The following is a 17,418-nucleotide window of genomic DNA, read 5'->3' on the forward strand; positions in this document are numbered from 1 at the left end:
AATTTTTAGAGTTAAGCACAATTTTTCTTTCTTTTTTTTTCTTTTAATGTTTATATTGATGCAGACTTTTTGTATAGGATACTAATGTTTTAGTCAAAGTTGGGTTAACACTGTTCAGTGAACACGAAAATATCTTTGAGCAGATTTTTTTCCTCCCTAAGTAAGTTTACTTGTGAGTGTTCAAACAGCAACTGTGGTTGTGTGTAAGTTATTTAAGAGATTTCAATAACTGGAAGATGTTTATATTATGCTAAGACAGAGCACAAGAACCCAATACAGTATAAAGACCCATGTACTTGAATCATGAGCATTAACTTGAGACTTTTTTTTTAAGTGTTCATTTTTCAGTTTATTATTATTCTTGTCATTCGGAGAACACAATATTGAGGTATTAACATTTTATATGTTAGTCTTGCCACCATTAAAGGAGCAAAGAATGAAACCACCAGGATAATTGACATGACAGCCCAGATTGGTATAAATTGAGGGACTCTGGCCTTTTGTATTTTAAAATCATATTGTTTCCCAAAATGTTCAAAAATGAAATGCTCTTTATTTTCTAGGATTTAATTTTAGCCTTTTTAAATCTAATCCAATGGCCTTTTGGACCAGCACCTCTTCCTCAGAGCCTGAGAGCAAAGGTATAGCTCTAGCATTCTGAGTATGAGATGATGGCAGTTTTTAGCAGCTGATAGTCCTTAGCAAAGTAACTGTGGCTTTATGAAATTAAGTGCTTAACACTACAACATGCATGTTAAAGAATGTCAGTTTAAGCAAAGTATCTTTTGACTGGTGGACGCAACACTCTGTAATGCTGATTTTGTTTTTTGTTGTTAAATGTATTTGGATGTCATGTTTTCTCACTATTGCACATTATTGTTTTTTGCTGCATTGTACTTTATTGCTCTGTTATTTTCAACTCTGCTTAATTAAGACCTATATTTTATCTAACCTTTAGCTGTTAATTTCTGCCAGTATTCAAACATGATGGCAGCAGCATGTATCCAGTAGGGAATGGAGGGTCTCTTTAGGTCTGTTCTTTTGTACGTATTTAGAAAAATTGAAAGTAGACCTTTTTTTTTTTTTAAACAACCACCTTTCTATAGCCTGTATGTTATATACACATAATCTGTTGCACAAATCGTTTGCAGAAGCAAGTGTTGCTATTAGAGTCAAACAATAAGAAGTGAGATCTGTTGAAGATCTTCAAGAGCAAGGTTAGGAAAATGAAGACTAACCGTTAGTGTCCAATGACACATCTTGAGCACACCAAACAATTACAGTGATGAAGTGACAGTCCTTGATTTCTGGGGCTTTTGATGTTAAAGTATACCAATTATATTACTATCTAAGGCAGCTCTTAATCATTTTGTTCTTAAAGATGCAGTCTTTGAGAAATCATGTGAAGAGTATAGACTTTGTAGAAAAGTGGATATATACTTGGACACAGTTTCTGTGGGCTCTAGGTTAAGGATCCCTGGCGTAAGAGCAAATTTACCAATGTGCTACTGCAGGACAAAAAGCCTTACTCTGTTTTGAATCTGATAACATCATAGTCCCAAGGGACCTTAGAAATGAAGACTTTTAGACATGAGGAAACTGGGGCCCAGAAAGGCTATCTGACTCACCCAAGTCATTTTTACCAGTTAATAGTAGAACTGGAGAAAGAATCTGTATCTTATAGTGTTCTTTTACTGTCCCTGGCTAGGAATTGATACCACATTTTTTATTGTAATTAAGGAGAGAGGCAAGCTTAGCATTGTAAAAAGAAGAGCTCTACTGACAGCACCAAGTCAAGGGTTAAGATACCCTTACTGGTCATCTTTATTTAAAAAAAAAAAAAAAAAAAAAAAAAAAGAGCTGTGGTTCTCTAGAATAGTGTCATTCAATAGAAACAAAATACCTGTGTATGTAATTTAAATTTTTTTCTAGTAGCTACATTAAAAAATTAAAAAGAAACAGGTGAAAAAAGGGAAAGAGATGAAATTAATTTTAATAATACATTTGATTTAACCCATTGTCCAAAATATCATTTAAACTTCTAATCAGCATGAAAAACTAAGATGATATTTTATATTCTTTTTTTTCTATACCAAGTCTTCAAAATCCAGTATGTATCTTTATACTTATAGCACATCTCAGTTTGGACTAGCCACCACCTTCAAGTTTAACAGCCACATATTGTTAGGCTACCATATGGGGCAGTGTAGTTCTAGAGAATGTTTCCCCAGCACCACTTGTTATATGGCATACTTCATGACTGGCTTGTTTTATCAGTTCTTTAGCCAGAAATTCTTTATAGACCAGAACAAATTGCATATAAAATTCCTTTTCTCCCCCTAGATTTTTGCCCTTTTCGTTGGCAGGTTAGGAGTGGGCTGTTTTTCAGCTATAGAAATTTTCTTTAATTCTTACAGTATTTTATCTACTGTCATACTTGGAAATGTGCAAAACTAGATGCAACTCTAATCACCTGCCATCCTTGGCAGTTGTTAACTTTCCTCATAGGAATTAATCAAGGTTGGCTGTGGGTTAGTTTTATTTGTTTACTAACTTTTGTGTATGATTTCTTTAAGATTTTTTTCACTTGTTGCAAATGCATGGATATTTTGCTAAACAATTTTTTAGTATGTCAGATATGGTTATGGCAGCACTTTTAAAATACCTTTTTAAATTATAGAAATTAGTTGTAATTCTTTCAATGATAAGTAAAAGGATTTTTTTTTTCTTTTAAATAGATTCTGTGTTCACTAAGGGTTTTTGGTAGAACACTGAATCAGGCTGCTAATTCTAATTGATGATTATTATAGAGCTCTGTCTCCATCAAAGTATGTGTTTTTTTATTATGCTATTTTAACCTATAGATAAGTTTCATGGTTTTATTTTCAATTTGAATGATGTTAATACTTACTAAATCCTTTATCAATTTTTTTGACTTTTATTACAGCAAAAGAGAAGGAAAAACCTGAAGATCCTCCCTCAGATGATGATGTTCTTATTGTATATGAACTAACCCCGACTCCTGAGCAAAAAGCCCTTGCAGCCAAACTTAAACTTCCTCCAACTTTCTTCTGCTATAAGAATAGACCAGATTATGTTAGTGAAGAAGAGGAGGATGGTAAGTCTTTTGTTATTCTAGAAGTGCTTTGTTCCTTCCTGAGTCTTTCTTATTCTCTTTAAAAAAAGGAAAAAATAAAAAACACACTCTGTTTCTGCTAATCTTAGTAATTGGAAGTATGGTTTAATTATTTTAAGCCTGTCTCTTAGAACTTATCACTGATATCCTTACAGGTAGATATTTACACTAAATATATGTGTGCATAGTCAGTGTACATATAACGATCAGAAGAACTGTATTTATTAAGCAAGCATGTTTTTGGGTAGCAGTCATGTGCCTTGCAGGTGTTTTGAGGGAACTGAAGGTAACAATTTTCCTGGAGTATTAGAGGTGTGGGAGAGAGAGAAGGTAGACAGTTTTTTCAATGATGGATAACTATGTATGCCATATCAGATTAAGTTGAGTGGTTAAATACTTAGAAAGTCTCAATAGGATCAGTTGGGCATTGGTATGAAGTACTGGGTTGTGGGATATGGGCTAAAATGATAGTAGAGCAACTCAAATAGGAGAGCCAGAGCTAAAGCTCTAACAGTAGGAAAGGTATTAGGGATATAGAATTGGCAAAATTGGCTGCTATTTGGGTGTGGAAAATGAGGGAAAAGTGAAGTTAGCGATAATCCCTAGACTTCTGACTAGGAAAACCCCCAAACCTTACTGGAAATTTTTTTATTTAATATAATCAATTGTACTTTAAGATGAAGATTTTGAAACAGCTGTCAAGAAACTTAATGGAAAACTCTATCTGGATAACTCAGGAAAATGTAGGCCATTGGAAGAAAATCTGCCAGGTATGTTAAGTTTAAATAACTATTTATGTTCTTAACAAATCTATTTAAAAGGAAAAACCTAGTCTGAAAATTTCTGTAATTATCAATTTTATTTATGAAATATACGCATGGTGATTTAAATTTTTAAAAAATAATATTAGGTGAAAAACATTGTTCTCTCGGTGGTCCTTGTTCTCAATTAGCATTCACAGGTCTGTAGATCACATTGAAGACAGTTGAAGATTACCATTATAGTAGAGTAGTTGGGACTTCATCTAATTTTATCTTTTCTTTTGCTTGTGTTGTACGGACTTTTCAGATAATGAGAAAGAATGTGTTATTGTTTGGGAAAAGAAACCAACAGTTGAAGAGAAGGCAAAAGCAGATACATTAAAGCTTCCACCTACATTTTTTTGTGGAGTCTGCAGTGATACAGATGAGGAAAACGGAAGTGGGGAAGACTTTCATTCAGAGCTTCAAAAAGTTCAGGAAGCTCAAGTAAGAGTGTCTCCACTGTTTTCATTTGGTGTATTGCCTTTGTTGATGCAGTAAACTTCAGAATGTTCTTACTGAATGGTAATAATGGTTCCTGGCTAGCAAATGGATTAGGGGTCTGTGAATCAGCTATATAGCCAGCAAAGAGGAATTTTGTTCAACACATTATATACAGGATCTATAAGAGAGCTTTAAAAAATCATGGATAGATTAATATTTTAATTCTGTTTTTCCATGGACTTTTTGAAGTACCCTTGTATATGCTGAAAATGCTGATGAAATAAAAGAAGATCTAAATAAATGGAGAGGCATCCTGTTCATGGATTGGAATACTCAAAATAGTTATAATATCAACTTTCCCAAAATTGATCTGCAGATTTAGCATAATACCAATCAAAACCCCACCAAGATTCATTGTAGGTATAGACAAGCCAATTCTTATTTTTTATTTTTTTTGTCCTTTTTTGTGACTGCGCTCAGCCAGTGAGCGAACTGGCCATCCCTATATAGGATCTGAACCTGCGGCAGGAGCGCTGCTGCGCTCACAGCGCGGCACTCTCCCGAGTGAGCCACGGGGTCGTAGACAAGCCAATTCTAAAATTTCTTTTGAAAGATAAGATTATACATTTGTTGTAATTGATGAACCTACACTGACACATAATTATCACCCAAAGTTGTTTAGAGTTTTTGCCTTAAATAGATGTTGAATGTTATCAAATCCTTTTACTCCTCCTATCGATGTGATCGTATGGTTCTTTTTATCAATTCAGTGAATAACATTGGTTTTTTGAATGTTCAGAAATCACCTTTGCATTCCTGGGATAAACCTCACTTGGTAATAGTGTAATTTTCATACATAGTTGTATTCAATTTGCATAAATTTTGTTACAAATTTTTGGATTTGTATTCATCAGGGATATTGGTCAGCAGTTTTCTGGTATCATCTTTGGCTTTCATATTAAAGTAATGCTGGTATCATAAATTGGGAAGTATTTCCTGTGCTGCTGTTTTCTGGAAGAGATTGTATCGAATTGGTGTCATTTCTCCTTTAAATGTTTGGCAGTTTTCACCAGTGAAACCATCTCAGTCTGGAATTTTCTTAAGATTTAAAAAATACAATAAATAGGTAGAGGCCTATAATAGAGGACTATTCAGATTATCTCCTTGTTCTTGAGTGAGTTGTAGTAATTCATGTCTTTCAAGGAATTGGTGTCAAATTTCTGTGTGTACAGTTCCTGGTAATCCCTTATTAATCTTTCAGTGTCTGCAGGTTCAATATTGAAATGTTCCATCTTTTCTTTTTGTTATTTCTTGGTCAGTCTGGTTAGTAGTTCATCAATTTCATTGAATTCTTTTTTTCAGTAGAAACGGGTTTTGACTTTTTTAAAAAATCTTTTTTTTCTGTGTTCAGTTTCATTGATTTCTTCTGTTCTTATTATTTCCTTCTTGCCTTGGGTTTATTTTGCTCTTTTTTTAGTTTCTTAAAGTAGAGGCTTAAATTACATTTAAGAACATTTTTTATTTCTAATAAAAATATTTAATGCTATAAGTTTCCCTCTGAGTGCTGTTTAGCTGTGTCCCACAACTTTTAATATGTGGTATTTTCACTTTCATTCTTTTCAAAATTTTAAAAATTTTCCTTTGGACGTTCTTTTTGATGTGTACAATAGACAGTAATATAACATTTCCAAATATTTGTTATTTTCCAGGTATCATTCTGTTACTGATTTGTAGTTTAATTTCATGATGGTCCATGAACATATTTTGAATATTATCAGTACTTATAAATTTAGTGAGGTCTGTCTTGATGAATGTTCCAATGTGCACTTGGGAAGAATGTGTAGTCTACTGTTTTTGTGTGTGGGTGCTCTATAGATTATGAGTAATATACATACAAATGTAACAAACTAGAATTACTATTTTTTTCATTTCAAGGAAATATAGAAGCATTAGAACTATATAGGTTTTTAACACTCCTCCAGTATGATGGTTATCATGTATTACATCTACATACACCCAAAATCCTCTCAGTCACATTTTGCTTTCACCATATGTTCTTGTGAACCTAAAAGGTGAACAATAGTTATTTTACCCAGTTTTTTTTTTTTTTTTTTAACAACTTCTGCTGTTATTCCTTTATTCCAAGTATTCTAGGATTCCCTCTGTTGTCTTTTGCCTTCTACCTACAGAACTTTCATTAGCATTTCTTTTAATGCAGGTATACTGGTGACATTATTTTCTTAGTTTTCCCTTGTCTGAGAACGTCATTATTTTTCCTTCACTCCTAAAAGGTTATTTTTGGTGATACAGAATTCAATGTTGACGATTTTCTTTTAGCACTTTAAAATTTTTTCACTGTCTTTTGGCCCTCATGGTTCTTTGTGTATTTTGGACATGTGTCTTTATCAGGTATATATGTTGCAGACATTTTCTCCTAGTATGTGGCTTGTCTTTTCGTTCTCAACATTGTCTTTTAGAGAGCAGCAGTTTTTAATGAAGTCTAACCTAGCATTTTTTTTCTTTCATGGATTATGTTTTTGGTACTTTTTTCTAAAGAATCATCACTAAACTCAAGGTCACCTAGATTTTCTCCTATGTTGTATTCCTGAGGTCCTGTAGTTTTACGTTTTACATTTAGGTCTTTGATGCATTTTGAATTAATTTTTTGTGAAAGGTATAAATTCTGTGTATAGATTTATTTTTTTGTTTGTGGATGTCCAGTTGTTCCAGCACCGTTTGTTGAAAAGACAGATTGAATTACCTTTGCTCCTTTGTCACCAGTTGATTATCTTTGTGTGGGTCTAATTAGGAGCTCTCTATTCTGTTCCGTCATCTACTTGTCTATTCTTTCACCAATACCCCACTGTCTTGATTACTGTAGCTTTATGTAAGTCCTGTGGTTGGACTTACATAACAGTCCACTGACTGTTATTCTTTAGTATTGCACTGCCCATTCTGTATCTTTTGTTTTTCCATATAAACCTGAGAGTTAGTTTGTCTGTATCTACAAAATTTGCTGCGATTTTGATTGGAATTGTGTTGAATCTATAGGTCAAGTTGAGAAGAGCTGACATCTTAACAGCACTGAACATGGAATCTCTCTCCATTTATTTATATTTTCTTTGACTTCTTTTATTAGAATTTTGTAGTTTTCCTCATATAGATATACATATTTTCATATTTTGTTGTGTTTATATGTATGGTTTTTTTTTTTTTTGCTTTTTGGTGCTAATGTAAATTGTATTGTGGTTTTAATTTCAAAGTCCTATTCGTTGCTGGTATATAAATAGGAATTATGTATATTCACTTGGTATCCTGCCATCTTGTTATGATTGTTTATTAGTTCCAGGAGTTTGTTCTTTGGGGCTTTTTACATAGACAATCATATCATCAGTGAACAAAGACAGTTTTATTTTTTCCTTCCAATCTTTATACTTTTTATTTCCTTTTCTTGTCTTTATTTCATTAGTTAGGATTACCAGTATAACATGATGTTGAATAAAAGTGATGGGAAGGACATCCCTTGCCTTGCTCTTGATCTTAGCAAGAAAGCTAGTTTCTCACTTTTTTTTTTTCCTTTGGTGGATGGCTGGTATAGGGATCTGAACCCTTGGCCTTGGTGTTACAACAGAACGCTCTAAGCAGCTGAGCTAACCTGCCAGCAAGTTTCTCACTATTAAGTATGATGTTAGCTCTAGAATTTTGTAGCTGTTTCTTATCACGTTGAAGTAGTTCTCCTGTATTCCAAGTTTACTAAGAGTTTTATCATGAATGGCTGTTGGATATTGTCAAATGATTTTTCTGCAACAGTTGATAAGATCTTATGATATTTCTTCTTTAGCCATTTGATGTGATTAATTACTGTAATTACTTTTCACGTGTTGAACTAGCCGTACATCCTGGAATAAATCCCACTTGGTTGTGGTGTATAATTCTTTTTATATATTGTTGGATTTGATTTGTTAATATTTTGTTGAGGACGTTTACATCTGTACTCATGAGAGAAACTAGTCTGTATTTCTCCTTTGTTGTAATATTTTTATCTGGTTTTGGTATTAGTGTAATGCAGGCCTCATAGGATGAGTTGGGAAGTATTCTCTCTGCTTCTGTTTTCTGGAAGACATTGTAGAAATTGGTATTTCTTTCTCTCTTAAATAGTTGATGGTATTCACCAGTGAAGCCATCTGGGCCTGATGCTTTCATTTTGGAATGGTATTAATTGTTAATTCAATTTTTAAAATAGAGGCCTATTGAGGTTATCTATTTCTTGTGTGAGTTTTGGTAGATTTCAAGGAATTGATGCATTTTATCTAAGTTATCAAATTTGTGCTGCATCCCATAAATTTTGGTAAGTTCTATTTTTATTTTTATTTAGTTCAAAATATTTTTAATTTCTCTTGAGACTTCTTTTTGACACGTTATTATTTAGAAGTTTGTTGTTTGATATCCAAATATTTTGGGATTTTCCCAACTAATATTTCTGTTAATGACTTCAAGTGTAATTCCATTATGGTCTGACAGTATACTTTAAGTGATTTCTGTTCTTTTAAATTTGTTGAGGGTGCATTTTATGGCCAGAGGTGGTCTTTCTTGGTAAATGTCTCATGTGAACTTGTGAAGAATGTGTGTGCTGCTGATGTTGGAAGAAGTAGACTATAAAATATTTGCCTTTTTTTTTTTTAAAAATAAAATTTCCATTTGGTTCTTTTTTTATCCCTTCTGGTTTTTTCTGAGAACTTCTATCTTTTCATTTGTTTTAAGAGTATTTGTCCTTACTCCTTGGAACAGTGTTGTGGTAGTTCCAAACTATTTTTTGGCTAGTTCCAACACATGGGTCATTTCATCACCTCCCCTGTGGCCAAAGGCTTTTCTTGGGCCTTTTTCCATCTGTGCCATTGGCAGTTCCAGTGTTTTTGGCTGCTGTAGCACCCAGGCTGTGATACAGGGGAGGCAGAACAAACCCCAAATAGATCTCACCATCAGATTATCCCTCTGGTCCTGAGATCCATAGTCTTCCTCCTTTTATTCACCTTTCAGAGGCTTCTTATAGTTGCTCCATAGGTTTCAGTCTAGGTGTCTAGTTTTAGGTTTTGGAAGAGATAGGGTGAAGTTTGCTTAACTCCATGTTGTCCAGAATACCAAGTCTTCAATTTCTTTTGAAATAGGTTATATGATCCTTTTTGTAAATCAGTATTTAATGACATAGTATTTTGTTACTTCCCCTTTTAGAAATCCCAGAGGGAGGAAATAACGAGCACAGCCACCAGTGTGTATTCAGGTGGGACTGAAGTGACCATACCTTTTTTCTGTAAATCTGAAGAACCTGATTCTATTACCAAATCTGTTTGTTCACCACCTATTTCCTCTGGAACTGAGGACAAACCTGTAGACTTGTCTACTAGAAAGGAAACTGATGCAGATTCTACAAGCCAAGGTAAAACTAGATATGTTTTTATATCACGCATTACATAAGGTACATCGGTATGTTTGAGAAGATTGACTTTTAAAGGTGGATACTAAAAGTCCCTTGAAAACAAATTTTGAGATGTGTGAAGACGCTTATGCCCCTTTAGTAATATTTAGTAATTATTAGTAGTAATAGTAAAATCATACTGCCTTGCCAACAAAGATAATAAACATGTATTTTCATTGTTAGAGTGTGGTTATTAGGGAGTATAAAGTATTGGCCTATCTGCTTCTGCATAAAAGACAATAATTTGCTTACATGGTAATTTTCTTTGTGATAGTGTTTTCATTTGAATATTGTTTGAATTCTATTATCACTCAACCATATTCAAAGTGTTCTAATTATATGTGAAGTAATTGTAGAAATACTACAATAGGAGTTAAAAATTTTTATTATACTACTTAAATGTTTCTTTTTTTTCCTACCAGCTTGCTAAATTAAGTACTATGTTAGAGTAATTAATATTTGGTGTTGCTTTCTCCCTTGTTTTTCCATTTCAATTTTTTTTTTTTTTTTTTTTTTTTTTAGGTAGGGAAGTGTCTCTTCAAATTGTATTGCTTTATATGCGTACATTATCTACATTAACTAATTTTTTTTTTTTTAGGAAGTAGTCCTAAATGTCACCAATATCACATATAAGCAGTTTAGAGTCTTAATATGCTAGAAGAGGACAGTAACTTCACACCTAAAACCCTATATGTTTTCTGATAAGGAAAGTAAGGCTATAGGGCTTTCAGAGATCATGCAGCTACACGTTGGCAGAATTGACAAGACTCTGTAACTCCTCATGACTAACTATAAATGAGACATTGGGTATTTATGAGTTTATTTACAATAGGGAACACAAGTTATTACACAGATGTTTCCTAAAAACCTGACTTTGACTGGATACTTGTTTTAAAATATAGAAGACTCTATAAAGCAGAAACTATATAGTTTTATATCTGGTTTAGCATAAATACTTCTATCTCATTTTAAAAATAATTTTTGGCATGCTTTTGGTATAGTATTATTTTCATTGGGATTAGTACCTGTAAACTTAATACTAAAGAAACTCAAAATTAGATGTATTTTGTAACTTACCATATTATAAATGCTAACCCCTCTCTCCTGTAGTATAGAATAGAAGGTCTTATTCTCTCTGGGTCCTGGGTAAATCTTTGATGTTCAATGTATATTAAGTGAAATAGTAAATTGTTCTTTTCATTTTGCCAGTGGAAAGCAAAACAGTTTCATTTGGATTTGGAAATAGCACAGGGCTGTCATTTGCAGACTTGGCTTCCAGTAATTCTGGGGATTTTGCTTTTGGTTCTAAAGGTAAGATCAAGAGGAGAGATTTTAATGATCACATTATAGAATCAAGCACAACTGAAAGAACTAGTTCTTTGTTACAGTGTTGTAACTAAATTGGAAATTTCTTTCAACCCCTAGCCCCCCATTTGCTTATTGTTTTAATAATGAGTCTTCTACATTTTTTTTTGACATTTATTAATATAACCATCAGAATTTTTTCTTAATTTAGTGTAAGTCATGCTGATAGTCCTTGCCACGTTGAAATGTACTACCATATTTTAGTTTTGGAATGACCCTGACTTCAGTAACATTCTTCTTTGAACTATACTTTTAGATTTGATTTGTTAATATTTCAAGATTTGTGAATCTATATTTTTTTAAGGAGGTGATCTTATAGTTTTCTATTTTTATACTATCTTTGGATTTCAGTATTAGGGCTATGCTAATTTATTGTCCTAAGTGCATTTTCCCATGTTTTCCAGTGTTATTTCTATTTTTAATCCATTTTGGTAACATTTCTAGGAAATAATCCATATCCTTGATTGTTTCAAGTTTATTGGCATAAGGCTATTCATTATATTTTGTCATTCTTGTAATGTCTTTAATATCTGTGGTTATTGCACAACCCAAGTTGTTCTTGTACAAGATGTTTGATTTGTGGAATAAATTTTATTAAAATACAATATGCTTCAGTGATTAATGCAATCCAGAATACTGTTCTTCTCTCCCACATATTTACCATTTTTTTCACAGCTCCTGCCACCTATGGAGACATTTAAAGCTTTTAGAAATTTCCTTCAGATATGATGTTGTGTTTGAATTCATGGCTTCATTGATGTTTTTTGTTTAGTTTTAATTTATTAAATAGCCCGAAATCAAAGGATAATACATCAGCAAATATAGCAGTACAGTGGGTACAATTATCCACAAAAAAAAAGCCAAATAAAAATTGATGTTAAACTGCTTTTCACTCAGTGTTACCTTTTTAACGAACTGTCAGTATAGTACCCCAAAGTGTGAAATACACAAGACTCAACCATCAGGAGGCAGCCATGCCTTACAGCCTTACCCACTGACATTCAGTGCTTACCACCACTTGTCATTTTTAGTGAGATTATTCACCAGGCTCTTTTATAAACTATATTTTTTATTTTCTTCTCAGGTTTAACAGGAATTTGTGTGCTTGTCTTTTCATAGAAGCAGCTTTTGGTTTTATCAATTCTTCTTTTGTTTGTATTTTTTATTTAGCGTCAGTTTTGTCTTACTTTACTTTTCTATGTTGAATACTTACTTTATTTAAATTAGATTGTGCTTGTGAAAAACACTGATTGAAACTATAAGTCCCCTGCAAACAGTTTTTGTTTGTATCGCATTGGTTTCATAGGAAATCTTTACACTTTCATATAAATTTCCAGATAATTTAGAGTTTCAGTCTTGTTTTCCTCTGTGAATAATAACTTGAAGGGCTTAATTTTTTTTAAGAGTTCATAAATTTCATCAGAACGTGGGTATCTTTTTTAAAAAATCTGTTCCTGGTGTTGCATGGACCTTTTTGTACTTAAACTTTTTGTTTTGCTTAAAGCTCAGGAGGAGTTCCTTCCCATTGTCCACTCCTTTTCTTTCATATTATTTACATGGTGGTTGCCTTTTCTTCGTCTGTTCATTTTTCTTTTTCTTTTGTTTTCTTTTGTTTTTTTGGTTTTTGTATTCATATTTTTCTGAAAGTCCTATTCACACAGATCTTTTGATCATTCTGTATTTGTTGTGTAGTGTTTCATATGGAAACTAACAATAATAAAGAACACTTGTTTAGCTACTGCCCAGCTTTGACACAGATTGCCATTTTGTAATATTTCCTTCAGACTTTTTAATGATTTTACTAAACATGCACACACAGCAGAAGCTTCCTAAGTATTCTGATCTAGAACTGTCATATTTTTACTTTATAGATTCTCTCTTCTAGTCCCTTCAGGAAAGTGATTTTACCTGGGAGCTTTTTAAAAAGGATGGTCTGATAGTTATATTGGCATCTTTGGGTGTGGGACCTAGACATTGGTGTTTTACAATTGCCCTTACTGTCATTCTAATGTTCACCTAGGGTAGAGAAGAATTTTGAATTTCTCTACCACATATCCCTTGGGGTTATTTTTTAGTTAAATTTCTGCTTGGGGGTTCCTGAAGAGTTATTTTTGAGCACCAAACCTGTGTCTCATCCAGATCAGTGGTAACTATTCTCAGGAAACCCTCATACAACTTGAGGTTGTGATTTTCTTGTTCTCAGGTCATTCCTTTGCAATATCTTCTTGTGTGTCCTTAAGAATTTTTGTCTTCTCACTTATTTTGATATTTTCCCTCTGCCTTAGAAGGAATTGCTATTTTATTAATTGTGTCCTTCCTTCAAGGTGCTGAGTTACCTGTTATGTGATCTGTGACATTTTTGCTTTTTATGAGTTTTTAGGAGCAGGTGTAGGGTTCTGTAAGGCAGTGATTCATCAGCAAGTAATGAAAGTTGAGGTGCTTCTTTCCTCTAAGATACGGGGAACATATTAGGCTGAGTCATCTAAATTGAGGTGGTTTTCACTGTCTTCTAGTTGTGAGAAGGAGATCATCTTTGTTCCCCTGAACGGAAGTGGGAAGCCTTTTCACTCATAACAGTCTAGTATTCCTTGAGAGCAGTTGGAGTCAGCGAGCTTCTATGGCCAAGTAATCTAAGCTCCAACAATAGCTACTTCAGTACAGAAGTTATAAACATGTGTTTAGATTACTGTGGCTAGTTTGGAAATAGCATGATAGTTTTTGGGGCTGGCCAGGTAGCTCAGTTGGTTAGAGCTTGACCTTGTAGTACCAAGGTCAAGGGTTCAGATCCCAATAAGGGCCAGTCATAAAAAAATAAATAAATTTGAAGATAGTTTTTGGTTCAGAAGTTATTTTTCTCATGTCATGAAAAGTTCTATGAAATAAACTACCTTTGAAAGCTGAGCTAAGTTTTCAAAGTTTTAAGGTATGAACTTTTAAGAACCTACTTCATTACTGGAAGTTCTTGTGTAGTTTAGTATTATGAAGTTTACCTGAAGCAGTGACATCTTATCTTTGTATCAAGAAGTATGAACAGTACTTAATGTACTGTGTGCTTGCTACATGAGTTGAACTTGCCAGAATAATATAATTTTAAACATTTTTAATAGATGTGTCTATCACATTGTTGGAAAGTAGATGTATTGATAAAGTAATTGAAGGAAGGGGGATTAAAAAAAACTTTCAAGAGTAGATGCCTCTATTTGAATATCTTCACTTATTCACCAGATAAGAATTTCCAGTGGGCAAATACTGGAGCAGCTGTGTTCGGAACACAGCCAGCCAGTAAAGTTGGTGAAGATGACGATGGTAGTGATGAAGAAGTAGTTCATAATGAAGATATCCATTTTGAACCAATAGTATCATTACCAGAGGTAAATATTAAGGAATGAAAACTTTACTAATAACCTATTTTTGGAGGGGGTTGAGTGGCCCTTGACCTTGGTTTTATCAGCATCGTGTATTTTTGATTTAAGTTTAAAACTTACCCCGGCTTGATTTTTAGGGGTATTGTTGTTTGCATTTCTTTTAGAACATTTATAATTTGAAATGAAAACTCTATGAGACATCCAACCTTTAAGTATAAATTGTCTCTTTGAAGTTTTTGTATAAATGCTGCTTGGTAAATTCTATATGCAATCATTGAGAAGAAATAATTTTCTTATATGTTGTTAGAATATTATGTTTGTTTTCATAACATAATTCTGGGGACAAAATATACCTAATATGTCATATTTGCCGAAGTCCTTTTAATAAAAAGTAATCTTTGTATTTTTTGGACAAGAATGTTGTTTTAAGAAAGTTATTTTGTTGTTTTTCAATGTCAGTCAGTTAATATTTCTCTTCAAGAACAAGCACTTTTTAATACCTCTTCTGTCCTATAAAGAAAGGCATTGCATTTCCATAAGGATAATGAATATTATATAAAGGAAAAATATTTGATGACCAATCAGGTCTTTGCTGCCTCAAGCAAATCAGATATGGGTATTACTAGTTATGGTACTACAAATTCTGTTAATATCACCGAAAAGAAAATATCTTCAAGAATTCTGATATTTGGAATTTGTTATAGAATTTATTATAAGCTGTAGCTTATAGATAATTTCATCTACTGTCGTAGGTAGAAGTAAAATCTGGAGAAGAAGATGAAGAAATTTTGTTTAAAGAGAGAGCCAAACTTTATAGATGGGATCGAGATGTCAGTCAGTGGAAGGAACGTGGTATTGGAGATATAAAGATTCTCTGGCATACAATGAAGAACTATTATCGGATCCTAATGAGAAGAGACCAGGTCTTTAAAGTGTGTGCAAACCATGTTATTACCAAAACAATGGAGTTAAAACCCTTGAATGTTTCAAATAATGCTTTAGTTTGGACTGCCTCAGATTATGCTGGTGAGTTTCTACATTTAAATGCTACTTTTCTTTTTTAGACTTTAAGTCCATAAAAAACATATAAAACAGTTTACAGTGGTTATTTTAATACTAAGGTTTCTCCTTCCCTCCTCCCCCCAAATAGATGGAGAAGCAAAAGTGGAACAGCTTGCGGTGAGATTTAAAACTAAAGAAATGGCTGATTGTTTTAAGAAAAAATTTGAAGAATGTCAACAGAATTTGTTGAAACTGCAGAAAGGACAGGTGTCATTGGCAGCAGAATTATCAAAGGAGACCAATCCTGTGGTGTTTTTTGATGTTTGCGCGGATGGTGAACCTCTAGGGCGTATAACCATGGAATTATTTTCAAACATCGTTCCTCAGACTGCTGAGAACTTCAGAGCACTGTGCACTGGAGAGAAAGGCTTTGGTTTCAAGAACTCTATTTTTCACAGAGTGATTCCAGATTTTGTTTGCCAAGTAGGTATTAACTATATATTACAATTGAAATCTACAAGATTCCACACTATCTTGGAAAATTTGAACATTTCTCCTAGATCTCATCCTGTAGTTTTCTTGATGTTTCTGTAGCTTTCCCTCACATTAGCTGACATTACAACTCCACTCCCTACCCCTGCCAGAAACGGTTTCAACCTAAAATGGTTTGAATTTTAATACTTGAAACCTTATAGAAACTGAGGAGGGGGGATAGACCTTTTTATTTTTTATCTTCTTTCCAAAAATATGTTATTTCTTACTTTTCAAACTGCATTCTTAAGGAGGCTGGGTGTTTGGGATTTATCCTGTAGTGATGAGTTCTGTGTGTATTTAAATGTTTTATTCAGCATTCCTATTAATTGAAATCTTTTTCAGGGGGGAGATATCACCAAACATGATGGAACAGGAGGAAAGTCCATTTATGGAGATAAATTTGAAGATGAAAATTTTGATGTGAAACATACTGGTCCTGGCTTACTATCCATGGCCAATCGAGGCCGGGATACCAATAATTCTCAATTTTTTATAACACTGAAAAAAGCAGAACATTTGGACTTTAAGCATGTAGTATTCGGTTATGTTAAGGATGGCATGGATACTGTGAAAAAGATTGAATCATTTGGTTCTCCTAAAGGGTCTGTTAGTCGAAGAATTAGTATCATAGAATGTGGACAGACATAAAATCATTGTTTTTCGTAGTAAATTTTATCTGTTTAAGCGGTTGAATTGAAGCTTAGTTGTTATAGACAATATGATGATTATGTTCAGCTTTTGAAAATGGACATTTCTGATGTATAAATGTAAAATTGCAGCTTATAGCTGTTCTCACTTTTTAATGTGTTATAATTGACCTTGCATGGTGTGAAATAAAAGTTTAAACACTGGTGTATTTCAGGTGTACTTGTGTTTATGTACTCCTGACATATCTGTATTAAAATGGAATGATACTAATCATGTTAAAAGCAATAGACCTTCACAAACTATTGAAGGAATATGATATATGCAATTTAATTTTGATTTCTTCTAAGATATTTGGACTTCCTGAATGGATATATTTACCATCTGAATAAAGGGACCACAACTTGGATAATCCTATTTTAGATTTGAAATATATTTGGTAATCTTAACTATTGGTGTGCTCGTTTTTGCCTAGAGATTCATTTATGAATGGGTAGAGCCACAGAAGGTAGAGATTTAACCAAAGTGCTCTTCTATAATCTTTACACCATCTGTATAGTTACAAGTTAACTTTTTTGAGTACCTTCTTCTTAAAAAAAGTAGCTTCCTTTGCCCTTTCAAAGGTATTAAATTAATTTTTACATTTTAAACAAG

The 17,418-nt window shown here is 33.1% G+C and overlaps 1 protein-coding gene across 2 annotated transcripts in view; it reads left to right on the plus strand.

Moving 5' to 3' along the window:
- LOC134370963 (E3 SUMO-protein ligase RanBP2) overlaps positions 1–16,975 on the plus strand; it is a 60,249-nt gene extending 43,274 nt beyond the window's left edge. The window contains exons 21-30 of one of the 2 annotated variants that reach the window (XM_063087909.1): positions 564–641; positions 2,948–3,118; positions 3,814–3,906; positions 4,205–4,383; positions 9,610–9,814; positions 11,063–11,164; positions 14,444–14,589; positions 15,336–15,609; positions 15,734–16,068; positions 16,462–16,975. In XM_063087909.1, the coding sequence (XP_062943979.1) occupies positions 564–641; positions 2,948–3,118; positions 3,814–3,906; positions 4,205–4,383; positions 9,610–9,814; positions 11,063–11,164; positions 14,444–14,589; positions 15,336–15,609; positions 15,734–16,068; positions 16,462–16,767 (1,889 nt within the window). In that variant the 3' untranslated portion in view covers positions 16,768–16,975. The remainder of the gene's footprint in view (positions 1–563; positions 642–2,947; positions 3,119–3,813; positions 3,907–4,204; positions 4,384–9,609; positions 9,815–11,062; positions 11,165–14,443; positions 14,590–15,335; positions 15,610–15,733; positions 16,069–16,461) is intronic. The other variant, XM_063087910.1, reaches the window with a different exon arrangement.
- The last annotated feature ends 443 nt before the right edge of the window (positions 16,976–17,418 follow it).

This window comes from Cynocephalus volans, chromosome 2, assembly GCF_027409185.1.
Source record: "Cynocephalus volans isolate mCynVol1 chromosome 2, mCynVol1.pri, whole genome shotgun sequence".
Classification (NCBI taxonomy): domain Eukaryota; kingdom Metazoa; phylum Chordata; class Mammalia; order Dermoptera; family Cynocephalidae; genus Cynocephalus; species Cynocephalus volans.